At 41.6% G+C, this 14,968-nt stretch overlaps 1 protein-coding gene across 2 annotated transcripts in view; it reads right to left on the reverse strand.

Annotated features, from left to right (window-relative positions):
* The window catches only part of cicb (capicua transcriptional repressor b), a 46,401-nt gene extending 33,216 nt beyond the window's left edge, over positions 1-13,185 (reverse strand). The window contains exons 1-2 of one of the 2 annotated variants that reach the window (XM_028008249.1): positions 12,967-13,185; positions 939-4,931 (exon numbers count right to left, since the gene is read on the reverse strand). In XM_028008249.1, coding sequence (XP_027864050.1) covers positions 939-4,794 — 3,856 coding nt within the window. In that variant the 5' untranslated portion in view covers positions 4,795-4,931; positions 12,967-13,185. The remainder of the gene's footprint in view (positions 1-938; positions 4,932-12,966) is intronic. The other variant, XM_028008244.1, reaches the window with a different exon arrangement.
* Between the last annotated feature and the right edge of the window lie 1,783 nt (positions 13,186-14,968).

The following is a 14,968-nucleotide window of genomic DNA, read 5'->3' on the forward strand; positions in this document are numbered from 1 at the left end:
ACAATTTTTTGTTTGTTTGTTTAAGAAAATGTAATCTCAAATCTGATTAAGAACAGCACAAAATAATGTTACTGGGCTGGTATTTAATAATTAAAAATAAATATGATGCATAAGGAATCACAATTTATACTTCAAAACAATTCCCAACCGTGTGTGTGTTTGTGTGTGTTGAGCATAACAAAAAAAAGAAAAAAAAAGAAAAGAAATTACATTTACTTGCTAAGGTTTCTCAGTAAGCAAAATGCAAGATGTTTTTCTCTTTGGTACTTGTTCCTCAAAATAATCTGTATTCACCATAATGCTATTAAGTCTTGTGAAAATGTTAATTAAAATCATATTTTGGCCATTTTATTGAAAAATAAAAATCCAAGGGCCAGGCACAGATACAAGCCCATTAAACTAGGGATCTGTGCAAACTGAGATAGTAATGTGTGTGACTAAAGCAAAAATTGCAGCCATTATTATAAATATTGAATGTAAAAAAAATTAATGTAATTAAAAATATATATGGGATATCCTTAATATTCTGCACAATAATATACAGTTCCTCAAAAATGTTCAAATGCATCTACTTAAAATTAGATAGTCGTATTTCAAGCAGTATTTTCACATGAGTGTTCTGTGTTTTGTAATCCTTTATATGAAAAATATTTGATATATTTTTCACCTGTGGTGCCTAAATTACTGCTGATGTGCAGAAATCTCTGACTAAAATTATGCATTTTTAGAACCTCCTAATAGTGTTTTTTTTTATTTATTTTTAAATTAATTTATGCTTTAAATACTACTTAGAGAAATTCCCAAGATGCACAAACATTATCTTTGAACAGTTGATTCCAAATTAGTTATTTTTCCTCCTGCAAGACTGAAAAGTTTCTCCCCTTTATTTTTAACTCATTCACCTCACACGCATAGCACACATTTGTACACGCACTCACCTGTGCCAGGACGTCCCATGATGATGTCCTTTCGAGGGGCAGGGTGCAGACTTTCCGCTGGTAGGATCAGAGGGAGCAGAGCTGTGGGAGAGGGGTGACAGGGAACCGGCTGCTGGACCTCTCCACCAAACCCGGTACACTTGTTGTCTTGTCGTTCTCCGGAGCTGTCCGTGCTACTCAGAACTGAAGCTGTCACTGTTGTGCTTACGGCAACCGAGAGGGCTTGGAGGGGGGTGGCAGTAGGGTCAGTGGAAGGTAGAGAGGAAGATGTCGGGGAAACAAGTACTAGAGTTTGGGCTGGGCTCCGCAAGTAGACAGTACCATTGGGTACTGTTGCTGCAGCAGCATTAATTGGGACAGGAACCTGGAGGCCCGTGACGGGTTGAGGAGTAAGGGGGGTTAAAGCAATGTCTTTAGGTGGGGTGTTATCTATAGCTGCCTCGTTTCTTCCTCCTCCTCTTTCTAAGGGAGACTCTGTGAACTTCACTAATGGGACTTCAGGATTTCGAACAATGACAGGGGAGTCCCGCAAAGTCTGCTGGGGTATAGGGACCACTCGCCGAAGCCCTCCGTCAGTGGAGAGGGGAGAGGGAGGGGTTGCGGACACCAGCAGAGGAGGAGGAGAGGCAGCAGCAGAGGATGGGGGCCTGCTGGAAGAAGGTGTGTTCAGTCCTTTAAACTGGGAGAGGGTGGGTGTATGTGTGCGGGAATGTGATGCTGGTGTTTGGGGCGAAAGCACCCTGAAAGAGTTGTTGAGGTCCCCCAGCTCCAGCTCTGTTTTGGGTGTGTAATCGTGGTGGTGTGAGGGAAGAGGTGGTGGAGGAGGTGCATCTGATTTTCTTTTGCTGGGGCTCATGGGGACCGTAAACGTCAGGTTACTGTGGAAGGAGGGCTGGACGCCCGAAACATGTCTCTCCCTTTCACCTGCTCCTGTTAGGGTTGTTGGTTTACTGCCCCCTCCCCCTCCACCCACTGTACCACTGGGCTGCCGGTGTCGCCGGTGTTGTAAGACTGGGGATGCAGTAATAGGGGAGAAGGTGGCCGGCCTGAAACCAAACAGTGGAGAGGGTGAGGGAGAGGGGGCAGGGGAGAAGGGAGACTGATTGGAGATAGGGGAGAAGGAAGGAGTGCCAGAGCGGGAGCTTCCTAACGACACAAGCATGGTGGCAGCCTCGCACTCATCTAAATCAAACCTTGACGACAGTTCATGGGGGAGGAGGGAAGGAAGGACCAAACGAGGTCTGGAGTCTCCTCTGCTGCTGGTCTCACTGCTCTCTCTTGAGGTCTCGTCCCACTCAAACTCACTGCTTGCCCTCCCCCGAAGGTCTGAAGGGGTCACCGTCCCTGAGCTGCTGCCTCCCCCTCCTTTCTCCCCCCCTGCTGCCTCCATCTCTTTGGTTTTCATGGACAAGTGTCTAGAGCAGTATCCTCGACGCTGAGACTCCTTCATACAGCCCTCCCTAGAGCACAACCTCCTCCACTGCTTCCCATTGAACTTCTTACGGATGCCATTGGGAGTGCACACCACGTCGCCTTTTTTGTATTTCTGCTGAGCCAGCGAGAGAGGAGTCCTAGAACGGGAGGAGCCCGGAGAGGAGCCCACACCAGAAGTGGGAGTAGGGGTCTGGGTGGGAGTGGTTTTAGTTAGAGGTAGGTTTGGAGTGGTGTTGCTTATTTCAGGGGTCAGTAAAGCAGGGGATGGGGTTGGCAGAGGACTAGTTATTGTAGAGAGATGAGGTGGCCCTACACCCCTCACCAATGAGAGGTGAGTGGATGTAGGAACGTAACTACTCGGCTTGGAGACAATGTTTCTGTACTGGGAGGTTCCAGTGTTTGCTTTTGGACCAATGGAATTACCCATGTTAAAATGAGATACCTCGACATCTTCCTCTGGTGTGTTAGGCTGTTTCTGTCTTTCTCTGCCCGACAAGTTGCTTTCACATCCATGACTTGTGACGGCTACTACACTGGAGCTTACAGTGGAGGAACTGGCAGGTGAATGCACAGTTCCAGAGGTGTGCACTCCTGCAGCGCCCTCATGTGAAAATCCAGGGCCCAGCCGTGCTCCACCTCCCAGCACCCCCATGCCGATACTTAACTGGCAAACTTCTCTCTCTACCTCCATCTCCTCCCGGCGCTCTCTCTCCTCCCTTTCCCTCTCAAGCTCTCTCTCCTTTGCTTTTCCACCGTCTAACTGGGAGACCTCCCACGGAGGGATGAGTAGTCTCAGGCTCTGTCGGGACACCCAGACAACCCGACCCGTTACTTTGCCTTTTTCTTTCTCCCCCACCAACTTTTCACCCAGAGTTTCTCTGTCTTCGTTTAGGAGTACCTGGTAAGGAAACGAGACACCAGGGTGGGGGTCCACCTGAACAACAACCCCCTCTCTGTACAACAGAGGACTCCTTTCCTCCTCACCAAATGGGACACACACTCGAGTCCCAACAGCTACGGGGGAAATGCCAGGTGGGGGTGCATCTAAGATGAAGTAGACAGCACTCTCAGCCTCTATAGAGGGTGTCACCATAGTCCTACCACAAAAGGGGTATTTAACAAGGGTTTCTTCTCCTTGGAGCTGAACTTCAACACTACCTCCACTTACCCTGCGCACCACCCCTGGTCTAAACACAGGAGATTGGAGGCAGGAATCTTTACCGTTGGCAGTCTTCATGTCACTCTCCATTTTTCTTTTTCGTTGGCGAGCCAGAACTCTCTGGTTTTTCATGCCTTTAGCCAGAGCTTCAGCTAGTCCCTCTGAAAGACTGACCTCTTTAGGGTGTGAGTTTTGGAAAGGAGCAAGGATGTGGATATTAGCATTTGGTCCTGTTGCCTCCATCACATCCAGGTCAGAAGAATGCTCACTAGCTGTATCGGTAGAGGAAGAGCGTGCCGAGTTAGGGGCACCCTCCAATTCATTTTCCCCAGTGAGTGAGTCTTTTTCCTTGGAATGTGATGTCCTGAGGGTTTTATCCTTCACTGAGACAAAATGGTTTGTTTCTGTAGCTTTACTGTCTACTGTTAACACTGATGGCTGAGTACCTGCGCAATTATTACTTCTGCTATTAATGCTATTTATATAAGTACTTTGGCTTCCAGCACAACTGTTACTACTGCTAGTCATACTGGTAATACCACTTGTAGTGATACTGGAAGTACTGCTATTTATGCTCACATTAGTGCCTTTATTAATGCTGTTAGGAATATTGTTACTATGCTTAAAAATATTATTGAGAGTATTCACACTTTTACTGTTTTTACTGTTGATACTGCTGTAGCTGTTAGATATGAGAGCAGGGCTGGAGATAGGAATATTATTTGTGACACTTGCATTGTTAGCAAAGTGCTCATACATGTATTTTTTCTTGGGTACGCGCGCTTTGAATGTGGCCGTCTTCCTACTGGAAACTGAGCCCAAACTAGGACTGTGATTGGTGGCTTGCGGGGGTGCAGCTATGCCGAGTGGAGCTGGGGCAGAGGTAGGCAATACTACAAAATCAGTGGGTGGGGAACTGTTTCCATTTGTCCCCACTGTTTTTTCCTTTTCAGTCTTTTCCTCTGGCTTCTTTCCATCACTTGTGTCTGACACCACAGGTTTCATTTGCTCAGTAGTCTCCTCCTTAGTGGTAGTATTGCTGTTTGTGATCGGTTCGTCATTTGAGTTGGCTTCTGTGGGCGTCGGGGTGTATTTGCGTTTGGAAGGAGTGCTGGGTGTGTGCTGTGTGGTTCTGACAAGCGTCTCCTTCTTGACTCTTTTGGAGTCTTTCTCTTTTACGGGATGAGAACCAACTCGTTTTTTTCCTCCTCTGCCTCTTGTTAATGGTGGAGATCGTCTCCTATTTGTCTTCAACGGTCCCATCTCTTGCTCACTGTACACAAAGTGCTGCAAATTATATGAGGCTCCTCTTTTATATTTTAAGGCACTCCTTTAAATATTTTGCTCTCTTCTTCTTTTCTTCTGTGCTTTTTCTGTTCATCTGCTTTCTGCCATGTAATCTGAAAAAGAGAAGGGAGATAAAGCAGACAGGTGGTTATTTATTGTCTTCACAATCAGAAACTGCTAAGGGAAAAAAAATTACATCATACATGGAATTCAGCTACACTGCACTACTCACACTGGCTCAATATCTAGAGTATGCTTTCAGTGGGCATACCCTCCATGCCTGCCCTGATTCACTGTGAAGTGCATGCATGCATGCATGTCGTTGTGTGCTTGCAAAACATTAAACCTGGATTCCAGTGTTACAAAAATGATCGCTAGAGGAAGAAACCCCTGTTCTTAAGCTTTTTCTTTAAAAAAATCTAAATATTGTTCCAAAACATTTCTCCTGACTCTACAATAATTGTAAAACAAGTAAATAATTAAGACCTTGCAGCACGAGAGCTTGTGACATGAAAATCCCACAACATTTCTATTCAAATAGAAGTCTATTTTATGAAGCACTATGCCTTTTTACTCTTTTACTTTAAGAGATTATTATCATATCTGCATATTGACTTGCTTGCCACGCTGTATGTAGACTCAGTGCTTTTATTTTAAAGCAACAAACCAAGTACTTCATGACTTGCCCTCAACTAACGAAGACTTCTTGACAGGCTGGCTGACAATACTTGGTAACAACAGCGATGAAAAAGCAAAACATATATGTGGTGTAACAGATGAATTACATATGATTTACAAATGATTTATATTTGGGTTGCAAGGTATTAGGATAATGTAGTTTTTGACATTGTTAGCAAATTTCATAATGACAACATGACCTACAATAAAGAAATACCTATGTAAACAGTAATTCTGTCTTTAAGCTTTGGATTCATGGTGAAAATAGACCTTGTACCAACTGGAAGTAAAAATCAGTTTATTCTTTCCACCTTATCTGGTGCTGAGCAAAAAAAACTATTTTGATTAAGTGGGAAACAAAATATGTGAAAAACTATAAAAGGTAGGTTTTAAAAGGCAATAAGACAGATGACACGTGAGGCTTAACAGGCTATGAGTGGGTTCACCAGATGGAGGAGAGACTGGAAACAGTAGTGTGAGCTACATTTATGCCATTTACTGGTTGTACTTAAGCATATTTACATTTTTAAACAGTAATGCAAATAGGAATGAAACACTATGAAATTACTAGTCGAGAATGTGCCATTATTGATCAATAAAGACCGGTTTTCAAGGAAGCTTAGGACTTATTTAATAAAACATTCTGAAAACTAAATCTCATTAGTTACAATCAATGTTTTGATACTTATTTGTTCTTTAAGTTTGTACAGAAACAGATTCGAGCTTACAATCTAGAACCACAAATGATTATTGAAACCATTCAATACAACACAATGGGGATGTTTTTGTTGTTCTTATCACCCAGATCAAATCTCAAAAACAGTTTTATAGAAAAAAATCTGAATTTGACTATGTCTGCATATTTGTAGTTTCTTGAGGAATATTTCACTATAACTATTTAGAGAAACTAAATGCATTCAACCTATCTAATTAGCTAATATCTATTGATATCCAAAATTGCTGATACATTTGCAATATATTGTGAGGTCCATATTTGTACACACTGTCAGATTACCGGTACTGTGACTGGATAATGATTAGTTGCTAACTACACAGAATTTGGCATCTGCTTTATAGATTCCCATCACAATCAAACTGCAATTTTTAAAAATGTTTAAAGAATCCTGTCTAGTTTAAAGTCTAAAACACCAAGACTGGCCAAATTTCCTCAGGATAATTCTTCACTAAACAGAGGTGCATTGCTAGGGATGCATTGATATGAATATTTGAGCAGACATGAATGCTAAAACAGTTTTTACTGATGATTGTTTGAAATTTTATTTAGATAAATATACTGTATGTACAAGTATCTTTTACATGTCCTATTTGGCAGCGTACCACTCAGAGTTGTTGTCTAAGTGCCAAGGAGAAGCCCAAGATATTTAATTTCATGAGTGGAGCCTTACGGCTTTCGCTATTGCTTTGATATATATATGTATACACACATATTTATTTAGATAAATATATGTATAATTTATATGCTATAAATGTAATATATTTAAATGTATAATAAATTGATTCTAATATATAAACTTTATTAGAAATTGCTTTGGGTTTATTTCAAATGTAATGGACACAGAGACAAAAAGGAAAGGGACAAAGAGAAAAAACGTAAGGAAGAGCGATGGAGCAAAATGTTAAAAGGGAATGAGGGAGATTGAGCGAAAGAATAAAGAGAGTACAAGAAAATGCCTTAGAGGTCTGCAGGTCCTTTACAACACGGTTTGAAGTTTGTGAAAGCTGTAATCTAGATTTAAAAATAAACAAAGAAAAACGTTTGGATAATTAACTTTCCCAAAAATATATTTTAAATCTTGTCTAATTCTTGTGAACTTGCTTTGTGCACTGTCTCCTTTCCTAAGCTGGATAAGTCATTACAACTCTAGAAAAATAAAGTTTATATTGTGACAATGATGAAGAAGTTTATTGTCAAGCATGACTGAGCCTCTTGTTGGTTTACAAAAAAAAGTAAGAGGTCACCAAAAACATTTTGTATCAAAAGCAATAAAGGGAAGAAAGAAAGGAGAGAAAGAAAAAGAGAAAGTTATCTTTAGTCTTCTTTCATTTAAACACACACACATTAAAGTCTCTATTATCATTTGCATGATCCCTCCACTCAATTCCCTCCGTCCACTTCAACATGTGACAGCAAAGCTTTCTCACGCTGCGCATTATGGACGTGATGCTATGCGATCAACTTGGGAGTGAACATTTGTTTTGACTTCCATCAGAGGAAAATAGCTGGCGGAGGCCTGGGTGAGGTCACAACTACAACACGAGTGGGAGAAAAAGAGGAATACACGGCTGTTTGGTTGTTTGATCAAACAGGCTGTTCCTGTGTAGTCAGTGGGAATTTCCACAGTCATTCTAGCACTAGCCGGCTCCCTCTCACTTCTTCTCGAGGTCTCAGTTTTTCATAGTCGCCTTTTGTCAGTGTCACACTGATACTCTCTCTTTTTCTCACACGCACATACACACACTCATGTTTCACCAAAAAGACAATATAATTGGAATAATCTGCCTCGTTAAGATATGCCCAAAATGAGAGAAATTAAAAGCCTGGTGCAGGATCAGGCACACTCACTGATGCAAGATTACAGGCTTAATACAATGACACACACACACATTTACAGACATACACACTTACAGCAAGCCGCACAGACGTATGCATATGTGTTCCCCCTTCGGTTATGCTCAGCAACTCACCCACATGCGCAAATGCATGATTTCCGACAAATGCAGATATAAACACATGCCCACTAATTCATACAGTACACGTATACACTTCCTGTCCTGACATTGAAAAAGTTTCTCTGTCTTTCAGACACACACACACGCACACCCAAGGTGACCTCAATGTTAGCTGTTTAACAACAACAACATAAATGAGTAACGCACCAGTACCTCTTTTTGTCGTACAAAAACGCATCTCTCCCTGGACAAAAATGACTAATCAAAACCAAGAGTCGTTCACGCAATCATCACTGTATCACAGCATAAACAGTCTGTAAGTTTGGCTCGCAACACAAGCAGGGACGCTGTCATTTATTAATTCCTGCATCAGTCCCTGTGAATGGGTTTTCACACAAATTTCAAACAGTCAATCCAATAAAGATCAGAATTGGACAAAGTTATCTCTAAGCTCATCTATAAATTTTAAATAAATGCATTATTTGTTCTAAGAATGGATCAAATTGGATTGATGCCACATTTTTAACTAAAACAATCAGAGACAGATAAGGAAATTTTAATTTGATGCATTAAATGAAGATAATCTTGTAATATCTTCATTTTCTCCTGGACTCAAACCTTGTAGCACTAGTTTTCTCTTTTATGTGTCATGGTTCTTAAAAAAAAAAATCTAAATTGGTAAAAATTGGCACTGGTCTGACTTTAAAGAAAACCAAAAAAATGCCTCGGCCAAGATAAGAATGATCGGTGCCTCTCTAGTTTCTCAAACTGACCTTTTCAGTGACGTTTCAAAGAGAAGTGAAGCTTTAAAAACACAACCTGAAACATATATGAGCATAATAAATAGTAACTAAAACCTGCTCTAAAAGTGCATGATAGAACTGGATTTAATTTAACATAAATATATTAGTTCATGTCTCACTGATTTGTAGTAAGCACCTTCAGATTTTATCAAAACATCCAGTAAATGTGTGTAGTGGATAAACAAACTAGCAGAACATACAATGTTCTGCTAGTTAATTTAGATACTTCAAATCTAACTTATTTAGATTTATAAAAGGCACATGTTTAATTTCTGATACTGTATATAGATGTGTATTTATGAATTGTGCTAAATTATTAATCTCTGAAAATAATTAAAAAGAAAAAAAAAGTGAAAACTCTGACTGAAGGAACGTACTGTACCTCCCACCAGTACCAAACCAAGTACCCCTTCATTAGAGGAGATGATGGGGCCTGGACTGGGAATGCTGGGTCTGTAAAGGAACTTTTGAAAAATGGGAAAAGAGGAAGGAGTCAGAGCCACATGTCTGACTGTTTGGCTAAATGACTGGCGAGGATGTGATCTTAGCGCAGAAAAATGTGTTTGGTCATGCTCATGGCCATCCCAAAACGCTCGAGACTTTGGCTGATAAGCCAGTGGGAGGCATGTGTGTGTGTTCTCATTTCATTTCCAGAGTAGTTATAACCAAAGTAAAATGTATATCATTTTGATTGTGAATTACCCTTTTGCTACTTTATTATTTTCGATATAGAAAGTTGAATGTGTTTTTACTTTCCCCAACTACAATGACAAGAAAAACTACACTGATTGCATGTGGTAGCTATTATTTCCATGCTTAAGAGAAGCAGAAAATTGAAATACTGCATGTGACCTAATCCTTAACTTAAAAATCAAAAATCACCAATCCATGATAACCACTAGCTTCTTGAATAAAATGTTATGATACAAAAAAGCAAGTCTGAATCAGAATTTCTCTGTGGTGGGAGCTACTGAAGTGCATAAAATGTCAGTCAAAATTTTGGAAGAAGAAGTGAAATGCTGAAAATACAATTTTGTTCTCCTTTGGGCTGAATTTGGATGAAAGAGAAAACAGAATTTAGAGGTGATTTGGACAAGTCCTGGCACCCAACATTAGAGGCAGCCATCAGTAAACTTGCTGCTGCTCTGGTTTAAAGCAAACTATAAATCTTACATCGATAGATAATCGCAATCTCCATGGCAATAAACTGGACTCCCCCTTTAAACGACAAAAATCGCCTGTTTCACCCAATAAAAACAGAGGATAAAGGGACCCTCCTTGTAATGTGGCCCCGGTCGGCAGCAAAACCAAACTTTACACACACACTAAATGCCCTCTCTGGAATTTACAGCACAGTCATGCATACTGTTAAACTCTCCCTTGGACTTATATATTATCACGCACTTACTTTACCATGTAAACAATCTCCTATACATACATAACTCCATTTTCACTGTATACATTTTGCATATCTGCAATTAATACCCACAAGTTTTCTGATGAGTTTAAAATATAGAATTTCGTTGAGTTTTTCAGTTCGGATGCAGGTGCATGTAAAGCACCAGGCACGTACACTCACTCCGCTCGGTCATTTATAAAGAGTTCTCATCTCTGTGTTGCCATGAGAAAATTAAGTTGTGGAGTATTTATTACTTAACTATGAGACTCTAATAAACAGATGGCAGTTTATTAAGTTTGTCAAAGAGGAGAAAGCATGTGTCCCGCTGCACGATGGCACAGGTTGTGTGTATGAAATGAAAGAAGGTGTGGGGTGCTATCAAGCGGCTTGTTGTATCAGCCGTGTTTAGACCGTGTCTGCCTTGTGCAGTGCTGCATTGGCAGCTCGTGTCAAAGAGAATGTATGCATGTAGGCACCATGCAGCTCATCCTTCCCTCCTGAAACATTTTATGGGTGTCTGTCTGGGCGCAGGGCTGCAGTGACGAAGGAGGCAGAACGTAAAGAGGAGGAAGGAAGGACGACCGTGATGGCGAAGCCTGTCGTGGTCCTCGTACTCTTCGGTATAGCAGGGCGGCTTTGCCCTTAACTGGGTCACCGGGGAACACACACTCACACGTAAAACGGGAAAAAAAGCAGACAACATGCTCTCTTCAAAAAACACTCACGATTTTGTTTATAAGCTCATGCGTGAGAGGGAGGTGATTGCACAGACAACATGATTTGAATAGAAGAATATGGGGTTCTGGTATTTTAGGGTGAGCTGTGTGTGTGTTTGTGTCTGCATGTATGAATGCAACTGAAAGGGGCCGCTTGTTACAGAAAGAGAATATTGTGCCTTAGTAGAAATACTGGTAATTGTTTAGTAGATCAGTGCAGATATTAAATAACATTATTATGAAGAAAAAAAAGAGATGCACCGATCATGTATTTCCCTGCAGATACCGATGTCTGGTTTTCTATCAGGTTCGACACTATTTTTCCCCCCTGCCTTGTAAGGGCTGTAACACACAAAAGATAAAGAAATGTGGTGGTTTTGAACCAAGCACAAATGAGGGGATGAAAAAAATATTAAATTTATGGAAAAAAGCCCATGTCTAAAAATAAGTGTATTAAAGTAATTGATGCAGCTATACATTGAAAATAAAGGGAGTTCGTTTATGAACAGGAAAAATAATTACATATTTCAGTATTCCAATCAGGGAAAATTGTACAATTCCGATCTCAGGCCTATTGATCGGTGCATCTTTAATAAAATATAAGCACTAAGAAGGTCTGACATTTGTACACATTGTGGCCAGGATTGATCGTGGGTTTTTGTAGCATAGATCAGAGGTGACTCTTCCTGTTTGGGACCAAATGGCAGAAATGCCAATGTCACATCAATGTCCAGCTGCTCAACAACATCAGGACCACACAGGAGCATTAATGAGGATAATGGGGAATGAATGCCACAGTGGGAACATGCAGGAGAGATGAAGTCAAAATGCCCTAAACAAGCATCTAATGATTTGAGATAAATGTTGCAATACTGCTAGAAATGTGCAGATGTCATGGGATGCCTCGAATATGATTGCGGGATAGCAGAGCAGGAAAGTAGAGTGACAACGAGAGGAGGGAAAAGCCGAGAAAACACTGAAAGCATCCCCGGCTTCTCTGTGAGTACTACGAGAGGCGCTCTACAATGTCAAAGGAGTATATTATGACTCGAGGCGGTCAGGCTCTTTGCTGTGCAGGATGGTGAAAAAACACACACACAAACCAATCGGTTTTAAAGTAACGCTTAATTATCTTAACCCCAATTACTCCTCATGCAGCATTGTTTTGTATGCAAGAAACGCACTATAACGGAAAAGTGTGCACGAAAGCACAAGCGAGTAGAGATTTCTTAACGTTGCAAGAACCGAGGGTATATAAAACTTAGATGAACGCAGAAATCTTTTCTTTATCGCTCTAGTAAGCAGCCGTGGCATTAGTAGTATAGTGGTGGTTGTAGTAGTCGTAGTAAGGCTACGAGACGGTGGTACAAGATAACCACAAAATGACGTTTTCCCCAAATGCATTTTTATATCATCCCTTGTTGATTTCTTTTAAAATATCCCGAATTAGATCTCTTTTCGTGTTAGTAAACATTTAGGCTGCAACGCTGCAAATAGGTCGCTTGTTTTTACTACCCTACGTGCCGCGGCTCCGCGCAAAACTCAAAAACTAAGGTCAAGAAAAAGTACTCTACAATTAACAAGCGACGTTATTGCCAACTGCATTAATGCGGGATCTTTCTGTAGGAGGATGGGGAAACATTTCAGAAAGTTTTTAGGCTGTTAGGCTCCCACCCCTCCCCTGTCTTGGGGTTTTTTTCCTCTCGGCTCGGAAGCCTTGTCACTCCGTTTCTTTGGACGGTTGTGGAACATTCGACGACCGTTAGCGCTCCTACGTTCTAGTCTCGTGCTAACTCCTGAAAATGAAAAATCAACGTCAGTTCAGCTTCACTAACCTTTCGCTAACTTAGTTCCAACTCACCTCAAACAGCGTTTTTCCTCATTCCACAGAAAGATTTACGGTCCTATTTTCCCGATGGGGAGACTAGTACAGCTCCCAGTGACATCCCTCTACGGTCGGCTTTGAGTACTTCGCACTTTACTTTTCCTGCACAAAACATGTCTTTTCCCCTCCGCAGAAACTCAAACAAGGATACAAAAAAACTATCGCTCTCCTTTTCCACTACAGTCACAAAATGGTGAATGAACCACTAACAGCTGGGGAACCGACCAATGACAGTCCGCTGACAGTTACAGTAGCCAAACAGCGCGGGCGCTGCGGCGCAGAGGGCGTAGCGGGCTGTCAAAGTCTAGCAGACGGACGGAGAGGTTCAGCCAATGGCGGCGGGGATGCTGAACGAAACCGGTGTCCTGTCCCAAACTTTACAGTATCCAATGAGAGCTTTGGGAACCATAGGAACAGCATGAGGGAGGGTCGAGAGGAGGGAGTATGTGACTGCCAGCCAATAAAAAGGCACAAATGTCCCCTCCGTCTCCTCCTCTTTTCATGAGGAGTATGTTTACCATAATTGACAGCACAAGTACTATCCCTGAGTAGCGCGTGATAACGCATCAACCGCTACAGGTTGATACAGGAAGGATCCAAACAGCCCTATGCGGTCATTGTCACATCTAACTGTTGCTACGCGCGTTTTTATAACTGTGTCCTCTTACCCTTTTAGCAAGACAGATTAAAACAGACGAAAAAGAAAAATGAGCTCAAGTTTACGTCCAAAAGTTATTTTCTGAGCTAATTTTCACTTTGTGTGGTGCAGCCGATCATCAACTACATCCCCCCTTCCCTTTCTCTCAGCAACAGACGCTCACTTTCACTGCTCTCAGCCAATCACGGCGCAGAATCTAACTCGCTCTGACGTAGGTGGTTTCCAAGCCACGCCCACTCTATTGTAAGTGAACGGGAGCTGTCCTGGCTAACGTCAGTTCCTCGGCAGGCGATTGGACGGACGAGGAACGTCTCGGGGCCAATGGTCGCGCGTTGCGATGATGTCATCACGAGTGTTGCCACCAGCTGGACTTACGGGGCGTGGCCTGTTGTAAACTCCGCTAACGTTGTGTGTTTGTAACTTGCATACAGTGAATATGAATTTGTATAATGAAAATGATCCCCAGTTTATGTTTTATATGATGACAAGTGTCAGATGGGCATTCTGCACGTGGCATTACTTGGATATGCAACATGTGTTGGTGACCTTCAGTTTCTGCATAAACAACGTAAAGTGACGCTACCTTGCAGAAGATAGGTCCATAATTGCAAACATTACATAACCGCTGGCAAGTGTGTGTAGTAGAATATCAGACTCATGCTGAGGCAGACCATCAGATCTGGAGTGAACAGTGCCCCCTGCTGGTATGCAGGATTGTAACGTTGAAAATGGGAAACTCAGACTTGAAAACACAAGGAAGCCCCTGATTGGATAGTGGTGCTGTATGTTTTGTAAGTGTATGGCAACCTCTCCCCACTGTTCTTTCCTATATGTGTGAGCATTTGTGTGTGTGTGTGTTGAAAAACTGTGAGACAGAGGAGCTGGACATTGTTAAGCGTGGATTTAGAGTGACATCTAGCGGTGATGGGTACGCATCGCAACTGATGACAAATCTGTTAATCTACTTGAACACTCAAATAAAAGTAGTGAAGTTTAAATCACAGCTATGTTCTTAAACAATACCCAAAACTTTAGGCATCGCACTGAGTAATAGAAGGCAGAGAACTTTTGAAGAAAGTCAAAATAAAACCAATTTAAAGTATGCCACAAGCCATATATGAATGTGGAAGAAGGTGATATCAAACTTTATGGTCACACTATTAATTACCCTAAAGCATGGTGGTAGCAGCATCATGATGTGGGTATGCTTTCACAAGGAAAGGGACAAAGAAGCTGATCAGAATTGATTAAAAGATAACTTTCAGCAGGACAATCTTAACAATAACCAGATCCACAAAGGAATAATTTAGATCAAATAAT

The sequence above is a fragment of the Xiphophorus couchianus genome, chromosome 3, assembly GCF_001444195.1.
Source record: "Xiphophorus couchianus chromosome 3, X_couchianus-1.0, whole genome shotgun sequence".
NCBI lineage: Eukaryota > Metazoa > Chordata > Actinopteri > Cyprinodontiformes > Poeciliidae > Xiphophorus > Xiphophorus couchianus.